General features: G+C 34.4%; 2 protein-coding genes across 4 annotated transcripts; one reads left to right on the top strand and one right to left on the bottom strand.

Annotated features, from left to right (window-relative positions):
* Positions 1-4,234: 4,234 nt before the first annotated feature.
* Positions 4,235-6,009, top strand: LOC137248914 (putative nuclease HARBI1). The gene is made up of 3 exons (XM_067779895.1): positions 4,235-4,387; positions 4,442-4,815; positions 4,872-6,009. Exons 1-3 carry the CDS (start codon positions 4,291-4,293, stop codon positions 5,640-5,642), a joined length of 1,242 nt encoding a protein of 413 aa, XP_067635996.1. The 5' UTR covers positions 4,235-4,290; the 3' UTR covers positions 5,643-6,009.
* A 927-nt stretch (positions 6,010-6,936) lies between these two features.
* Positions 6,937-8,207, bottom strand: LOC137248913 (uncharacterized). Of its 3 annotated transcripts, XM_067779894.1 has the most exons (5): positions 8,007-8,207; positions 7,824-7,946; positions 7,499-7,762; positions 7,145-7,393; positions 6,953-7,062 (listed from the first exon to the last, which is right to left on the bottom strand). In XM_067779894.1, exons 1-5 carry the CDS (start codon positions 8,013-8,015, stop codon positions 6,967-6,969), a joined length of 741 nt encoding a protein of 246 aa, XP_067635995.1. In that variant the 5' UTR covers positions 8,016-8,207; the 3' UTR covers positions 6,953-6,966. The 3 variants fall into 3 exon arrangements, 1 of the variants encoding a protein (XP_067635995.1); XR_010952212.1 differs by having other exon boundaries at positions 6,937-7,393; positions 7,453-7,762; XR_010952211.1 differs by having other exon boundaries at positions 6,937-7,393; positions 7,491-7,762.
* Between the last annotated feature and the right edge of the window lie 868 nt (positions 8,208-9,075).

Genomic DNA, 9,075 nt, shown 5'->3' with positions numbered 1-9,075 from the left:
CAAATTTTTAATACTCCCAGCAACGAGAGTATCATCCAAACTCATTAATCTTAGCACAGAAGACCGACGAACTTTCACTGAAAACTATAAGTAACCCAAGTAAATTAAATCTATACGACATAGAAGTCTGTTGTTTTGTGAGCCGGTGCATAAGGAGTCATCTTCGTAATCATTATGAAGAGATACGGCACCTGAGAACACAGCCATATGAAACTAAAAAATACAAGGCGGTCCTCAGTAATCTCCACAAACAGGCGTCGGACCTCTATCCTGGGAATTGCCCGGTGAATCCTGTACTCAAAGAACAATACCCAAAACTAGCAGAGGAGGAACGCATTCTCCCTAGGGAAACGCGAGTCACTCTAGCTCAACTGCGATCTGGATACTGTAACAGGTTAAACTCTTACCTATCCAGAATCAACGCCGACATACAAAACATATGTCCTGCTTGTAATGTCTCCCCACATGACACCAACCATCTCTTTGACCGTATTGTGGCAACAACGCCTCTAACACCCCTCTCATTATGGTCCACCCCTGTTGAAACAGCACGTTTCCTTCGACTCCCGTTAGAGGACATTGATGACAATTTGTGATCGGTCGCACCTCCTATTGGATGGGGCGAAGCATTGCTACAACAACAACAATAACAACAGACTCTCGCGTCGAGGTGGCGTGACTCTTAATCCTTTCGTGATATGTAGTAAATAGCCTGAAGGGGTGCTTAAATACATGAAAAGCCTCCACATACAATAATCGGCTGAGAGATCAATAGACTTAAAGGTGCATCACGACCTAATAATAACAATAGTGATCTAAAATGTTACGACTGTTCATCGAAAAAATGTCGATATGTAACCAAAGCATTATCGACAAACTTATCGATTTATTATCGAAAAGTTATTAAATATATATCGAAAAGTTATCAATAATTAAGCGATTTGTTTTGGAAAAGTTTTCGGTTTATTCCCGGAGTATTACCAGTTTGTTTGCAGTGTGCTATCGATTTTTTATCGGAAATGTTTTAATATGTTATTGAAAAATTACCGAAATTTTATCGAAAATTAATTGACTTGTTATCAAATTGTTATGTATTTGATATAGAAACATTATTAATTTCTCATACGAACAGTATCATTCTTTTATCGTCGATTTATCGATTTTTAATCGACGAACCATCTGTTGTAAAACAAGTACTGATTAAAATTCAATATAAAATAGGTAATACATCTGTTTCCTGTTCTATAACAAGATAATATGAAATCAGTAAGAACTACGATAAAAAACTGATAGCAAACCGGTAACTTGACGATATTAAGTCGGTATCTATTGCAAGCCGATAACGAAAGAAATACCTTTTCGATATCAGTTCTTACGGATGAGATGTTTGGACTAGCGTTATAATATTAAAGTTCGCAAATTTGGAAAAATTTGATTTTTTTTGTCAAAGGAGGAAGCATCAAAAGCCGCAATGTGAGTGTGAGACTTTAACTCCACTAATCCTTCTATCGTTTAACTACCATGCCAACGAATAAGTATGTATTTCCCTGTGTCAGATTTGGAAAGACAAAAATTGGAATGGAATGGAAGCAAGTCAAGGAATGGTAAAATATTACGTTTTAAGTGTTCGGGGAGAGCATGTCCCCAATACCTGGCCACATTCGCGCCTTTAAAGACTTTATGGGTTTTCTGTTTTTATACTCAGTTGAGCAGAGTTCACAGAGTATATTAACTTTGATTGGATAACGGTTGGTTGTACAGGTATAAAGGAATCGAGATAGATATAGACTTCCATATATCAAAATCATCAGTATCGAAAAAAAATTTGATTGAGCCATGTCCGTCCGTCCGTCCGTTAACACGATAACTTGAGTAAATTTTAAGGTATCTTGACGAAATTTGGTATGTAGCTTCCTGGGCACTCATATCAGATCGCTATTTAAAATGAACGATATCGGACTAAACGACGCCCACTTTTTCGATATCGAAAATTTCGAAAAACCTAAAAAGTGCGATAATTCATTAGAAAGAGGGATAAAGCGATGAAACTTGGTAGGTGAGTTGAACTTATGACGCAGAATAGAAAATTAGTAAAATTTTTGACAATGGGCGGGGCACCGCCCACTTTTAAAAGAAGGCAATTTAAAAGTTTTGTAAGCTGTAATTTGGCAGTCGTTGAAGATATCACGATGAAATTTGGCAGGAACGTTACTCCTATTACTATATGTATGCTTAATAAAAATTTGTAAAATCGGAGAACGACTACGCCCACTTTAAAAAAAATTTTTTTAAAATCAAATTTTAACAAAAAATTTAATATCTCTACCAGACCTGTAAAGTACTGAGTACATACTTGTACTAGTACCAAATAAGCACCTAAAAGTACTCAAGCACTTCAAATCTAAGTACAGAGTATCAGTACTACGGTACTTGTACTTCGAATCCGAAAGTACAAGTAGATACACTTACGAAATACTTGCAAGTACACCAAAGTATTTTTCTGATAAAATATGTCACTTTGATTCATAAATGGAAAATCAAAATATGAGTAAAATTTTTATTAGAAAGCAACAAGAAGTAAAACAACATATCAAATAAGTACAAATTATACAACAGCTAACAATGTTAAAGTAGTGTTGCGTTTGCCTTCATTAGTAAAAAATAAATTGACTGTAAAGAAATATAACACTTTATAAGTTCATTGTAACCTTTAACGATAATTAGGCTTTTTCGTCTCCGACAAAAAAATTCTATATTGTACATAATTATATATTTAACATTAAAACTTTACACCTAAATTATCAAATCTTACAGTTTATATCACAGTCCTAATTGTTCTAATAAAAGCGTGTTACATTGTGATAGCAAGAAAAGGAGATCCTAAATGTTCTTAATTATACCATCAAAATTTAACACGCTTTTATTAGAACAATTAGGACTGTGATATAAACTGTAAGATTTAATAATTTAGGTGTAAAGTTTTAATGTTAAATATATAATTATGTACAATATAGAATTTTTTTGTCGCAGACGAAAAAGCCTAATTATCGTCAAAGGTTACAATGAACTTATAAAGTGTTATATTTCTTTACAGTCAATTTACTTTTTACTTTTTAGTTAATTTTAATAACCAATAATAAAAGCTTATTTTTAAAAGAGGTTTTTTTCTTTAATTTTATTTTTTACTTTTTAGTTCGTTTTATTAACAAGTAATATACTTGTTCTTAGAAAAGCTTTTTTCTTAAATTTAATTTAAATAAGATTTTTTTTTTAATTTTTAGTAGGGTAAAATATTGTTTAAATTAGTTGTGTAATCTTTACTTACGTTATTTGTAACGTTTCTCATCCTATCCATTTCTTTTAATGCATCAACATTACAAGGTTTCTTCGAAGTCAACTTTGAACAGTCAAGTTCTTCTATTCGAGTGTTAACTAACTTAAAATCATATTTTATTGTGACTTTGCCTATGTCGCGTTCAGTATACAACTACTGATTGCACATCTCTGCTCTGTAGGTTAAATGTGTTTTAAAATAAAATTCCAACTTTCGCTTAGCTAAAATTCCATCGCCAAAAATCTGTAAAACAAAATCAAGTGCGCAGAAAAGTATGCAACACTTACCGATAACAGCCTAACCGCATTAGCGTTCGTTGTATCACAGAATTTTTACACATGAAAATGACGGCTGTTGTTTGCAAGGTTGCATTCTCTGAGTTTACCAAATTCAAACCATGAAATGTTGTAAATGATTTTTCATACAAAATTTGACAGTTCGCTTACGCAATACAACTTTTCCAGTTTATAATAGCTGTGTTTTTTTCTCATCTATATACGTTTACGCTTAAACTTTATTTGGACTGCTAAGAGACAAACTTTAAATACACCTTTGAAATTGCTACGTATAAAATTAGTACTAATAAATTTCAATACGCATTATACTCAGATGTAACTGAAATATGTGTCTATGCTTCACCCTCTGCACTATTTCTGTGTATTCTATGCGCTTCCACTATTTATCACAACTGATTCAGCTATATGTTATAAACAGAAGTAAAACAGAGGATTGTGTCTCCGCTTTTCGCTACACCCTGTTGCTATAGCTGGTTGTTTAACCACAGCTCCTAAGCATTAGGGGGACTCATGATAGCTTAAAAACTTATAAGGTGTAAAATTATATGCATTTACACACGCTGTTATATGAACGCACATAGTAATACTCTTGATAAACTGAATTGTCGATCAGCTGTTTTACTGTCAAAAAAAATTTTCATTATTATTATTAATTAAAAAATGCCAAGATTAAGTGAAAAATTAAAACTAAAACGTCTCTACAAAGATATTCTTGTAAATGACTTGCTGATGTTGGAGATTTCTGATGAAAATGACGGTAATATTTGTGCTTTTGGCCAGATGGCTTGTGTAAAAACCATTTTCATTGCAGAGAATAAAAAAAGGAAAGAGGACGAAATTTGGGAGGATTTCACGTTTGCTATGGTAGCGTTCACTGAGATAAGGTATGGGTGTGACTTTGTTCACCATTCCGTCCCTAAATCTCACCAGTTTTTGCAAGACGTATGGCCTGACTTAGATGAAAGAAGGTTTCGAACAATTGCTCGAGTTAGCCGCTCAACGTTCCAAGTGTTGTATGACTTGATCAAGGACGACGAAATATTCAACGGTCCGCGCTCTTGCAAGCAGTTCTCGCTAGAAACGAAACTTTTAGTTGTTTTATATCGCCTGGGCTCAAGTGGAGAGGGTGCCACGATAAGCAAAATTGCGAGTTTGTTTGGTGTTAGCGATGGCGGAGCAATACAGGTAGAACTTAAAATTTTTTTTTGAAAAATAATAATTAATACCAAATCTTTATACAGAACATGACGAACAGAATATTTCAAGCCATTTTGAAGGTGAGACAGCAGTTTGTGTACTGGCCAGACAGTGCTGAGCGTCAAAGTTTAGTAGCTGAAACTTTTGACGAGTTGCCCCACTGTATTGGCTATGTTGATGGCACTGAAATAAAGTTAGCCGAGAAACCGCTTGACGATCCGGAAGCTTACTTTTCTAGGAAGCATGTGTATTCATTGAAAGCGCAGGCTGTGTGCGACTATAAGCTACGAATCCGTCATTTGGTGCTCGGCTTCCCTGGAAGCGTCCACGATGCCAGAATATACAACAATTGTAGTTTAGTGAGCCAAGCTTCAAGCTTGTTTACAGGTGCACAATGGCTGGCAGGCGACAGTGCTTATAAATTAACAAGTACTGTTATAACCCCCTACAGATCCACCTCTACAGAAATGACTTCGCATGAGCGAAATGCATTTAACCACCAATTTAGCCAATATCGAATAAGAATTGAGCATTGTTATGGTATATTGAAGGAGCGCTTTAACAGTTTAAAAGAGCTCAGAGTTACGATACGAAATGATGAGTCGGTTAAATTTGCTTGTAGGTGGATACTAGTATGTGCAATTCTACACAACATTGTCATACAGCAAAAAGACGATAACATTGACATAACCGACATAACTGAGGGTGATATTGGTGGCGAGGATGAAGAGGGGCCTGAAACACCAAATTGGTCTAGCAGCGAGGGTGAAGCAAAACGGCGTGCTATTCTAACTTTTATGCACGCATTACATTAACAGAACTACACATTTCTATCCTTATCCCTCTCTCTACACCTATAACCATACCAACCTCTCTTCTTCCTTTTTATTCCTTCCACTTACTCTCTTGTTCTTCTTCCTCTTCATCTCCCCAATTTTCATCCTCCCACCAATTTTTCTCCGTCTTTTCCACTGCCTCTGTTTCTTATCCTATCCTTATTCCTATTCCTGTTCTAATTTTTATTTCTATTCCCCTCACTCTCTCTACAAAATCACACACACACATTAATTTTTGCTATATGTTTGGAAAACTCCACAATCCATTTTGTAATTATTCATATTTATTAATTTTTAAAATTCATTGCATTTGAATTCGCTTTTATTTTGTAATAAAAAATTTTAAATTAAAGAACTGAAAATGTGAAATTTCATTAAACAAAAATACGATTGCACTGAAATTTTTAGTTTCTTTAAAAAGTGCTGATATAGGCAGAGTTGTTGCCATTAATATCTGATTAAATATAATTAAGTAATTCATTTTCTAAAAATTTATATTACCCTAAAAAAACAAACAAAATCATTTTACTAACATACTTTTTGTTCAACAAAGCAGGTAAATTAATAGTCGTGAATCTAGCTGCCAGAAAATTACTTTTATTCATAGTTGAACAAAATGCATTAGGTTTTAATTTCTACTACCACTAAATTTTTTGATTTAAATTAAATTTTCCACTACCATTATAATTTCAGTGTAACGTCCTCTATCAGCATTAAATTTTTTACCATTAAAAAATTAAGTAGTAGTCCAAATTGTTTTCATTACCATGAAAAAATTTAGCGGTAGTGGAAATTTAAATCTAATGCATTGTTCCCAACTATGCCATCATAGTATCATAGCTAAACTTTGTCTCGATGGGCTTCACTATGACAATAAGCAGTGTGTCCGTCTGCTTGGTTAAAATACAAGAATGAAACTACTTAAGCTTACAATCAATTTCATACTTCTTCAATCTTTCCTGACTTTCTAATTTTAATTTTTCAATTTGTAATTTCTCTTCTTTTTGTATTTCAAGTTCCATCTTTCTTAATTCAATTTGATTTTTTAATTCAAGCTCTTTTAGTTGTACTTTATTTTTTTCCCTTTCCCTCTCAAGCTCTAGTTTTTGAACTTCTAACTCCAGTTTTTTTTCTTGAATAAGAAGAAGGTCGTTAAAGGTGTTAGTAGTAGGCATTTTTTTCCGTTTGTTTTTTCGTTGTTGAATCGGTGATAACGTTCTGGTTTGTGGCAATTTATGCTCAAAAGTGCTATGTTGTGTATTGACGGGTTTTGCATTACACATTCTGTTCTGCTTGTGTTGCGTTAAATCAACACTACTTTGAAGACAAAGAGGCTCAGGAGTACTAGTTTGGCTTCTGGCGACAGGCTCAAAGACGTAGTCCTGTTCTGGTTCTGTGTCTGTGACATAGGAAATTAAGTAGGAATGGTCGATTGTCATTTGCGTATCAATTTGGCTGTCGAAAATAAACGGCGGGCTTACATTTTTGCGCTGCCCAAATATATCAGCAAGCATATCGAAATTTGGGCATATTTTTTGTATGTATGCTGTCACACTAGACTCGTCACCACTGGCCAACAAACCAGACCCCGTCTTGTTCTTCCAATCGAGAGCAGACACGTACGATGCCTTGAGGTATCTCATTTTGCATTTTAATGACATCCATTCTATTTGTCCTAGACTGCTTGCCATTGATTTTATTCTTGTGTAGAAGCGTTCGGCTGTCGGCTTCTGAAATAGCAAAATATTTGAATATAAGTATTTACATCATTTTGCCAAAGTAGGTAGACCATAGAATCCTAGTAAAAGAATCACAAAATCAACGTACATACATACGTCCACAATTATGCACATGTACATATGTATACAACAGACTGTCCCAGCCTGAACGGCGATATTTAGTTGAAACATGTAACAGCAACGCTGGGTCAGTGCAAGTTGGCATAAAATACGCAATAAACAATCACATATAAATATGTAAAGAAATATGCGACACATTGCTCCTGGCCAAGGCTGGTAAATATTGCAGCTAAATTGAAAGTTAGTCGAGCTGGTGGCAGCAATATTGGGCAGGTTAAGTCGACTACCGCATATGTTAAACTTTAAACAGATTACTTTTAGTTATCAGCAATTAATGCACTCAAAACAATTGTATACATACCTCAAAAGACTCCGGCCGGCCTCTAGTTGCGTCAGCAACTGCTTCAATTAAATCCATATTTTCTGATTCTGTCCATCGGTGTGATGGATTTACTCTTCTTCGTTTGGATTTTTGTTTTGTGTTCTGAAATACAATAGATTATATATAATAATGGAAAAATTACAAAAGAATTGTTTATTTTACCTCCTCCATTGCTTGAATTAACTTTTTAGCAAACGCAAATAGTTTTTATCAGCTGTTATGTCTGCAAGGTTGCATTCCTTTGAGTTTATCACGTTTACACGGTAAAATGTGCGCGTAAATTTATACAAATCGTGTAAATGATTTTTCATACAAAATTTGACAGCTCGTGCGTAAACTAGATAAATTTATACGTTTACACACTTTATAAGGCATTTATACGGTTACATGAGTCCCCCTATTATCTAAGCGGGGATAGGCGTTTTTTTTTCACGCGCAAACGAAACGTATACGCGTGTAAAAAAAAAACACGGCTATTGAGAAAACGCAAATCGGTAATGGGAAATCTAACTTTATAATGAGAACATAAAATATGATAATGAGAAGCGTATCTTCTTATTGAGAAAATATAAATTGATAGTGAAAAATGTTACCTACTTCATATTGAGAATACATAAATTGATAAAGAGAAATATGAATTGATCAATGGTAGGTCGTTGACGCAATGACTCCAAGCGAATTTTTGACGCTGCTTAGTAGTGAGTGCGAAGTACATTTCACTTGCAGTATTGAGTGAAACGACTTTTGTGTGTCAAGCACGGGTTTGGTGTTATTGGCGCTACTGGCAATGATGACACTGAGCTGATGACGGTAGCGCTGGTAGTTCAGCTTTTGAATCAGAGAAAGAATTTATGACCCGTGTAAATTATTATGGTTTTGGCTATTATTGGTTGTGTATTTGAACCAAATAAATGCTGCGGACATAACAACCGGAGTCACTTTTGAGTATTATATTTTAGATTTAATGCACAATTAATATGGGTGTGTTTGAGCAGCCAAATAATAGCAGTAGTATTGCTAAAGTGCTGCTTAGTTGATGGAATGTCGCTCATTTCCTAGCGATAATCAATAGATTGTCAATATTTCATTCAACGAACGCGCAAAATTGCCAAATCTGATCAAATTTTCCATTGTTGATTTAACTTAAGCTGTTATGCCAATATTTTTCAGCCAGCTTATTTCAAATAGGTAATTTCTTCAAAAGCAAAATAAATTACAGCAAAGATTAGAG

The sequence above is a fragment of the Eurosta solidaginis genome, chromosome 4 (genome assembly GCF_040869045.1).
Source record: "Eurosta solidaginis isolate ZX-2024a chromosome 4, ASM4086904v1, whole genome shotgun sequence".
NCBI lineage: Eukaryota > Metazoa > Arthropoda > Insecta > Diptera > Tephritidae > Eurosta > Eurosta solidaginis.
This window is presented reverse-complemented; position numbering and strand designations above follow the sequence as displayed.

Coding starts and splice junctions, on each gene's coding strand:
- LOC137248913 (XM_067779894.1), bottom strand. Junction 7,763..7,823: donor GCCGGCCGGAGTCTTTTGAG/GTATGTATACAA, acceptor ATCTGTTTAAAG/TTTAACATATGCGGTAGTCG. Junction 7,063..7,144: donor TATTTGGGCAGCGCAAAAAT/GTAAGCCCGCCG, acceptor CCTATGTCACAG/ACACAGAACCAGAACAGGAC.
- LOC137248914 (XM_067779895.1), top strand. CDS start 4,291: ATGCCAAGATTAAGTGAAAAATTAAAACTAAAACGTCTCTACAAAGAT. Junction 4,388..4,441: donor GATTTCTGATGAAAATGACG/GTAATATTTGTG, acceptor TTTTCATTGCAG/AGAATAAAAAAAGGAAAGAG. Junction 4,816..4,871: donor GCGATGGCGGAGCAATACAG/GTAGAACTTAAA, acceptor ATCTTTATACAG/AACATGACGAACAGAATATT.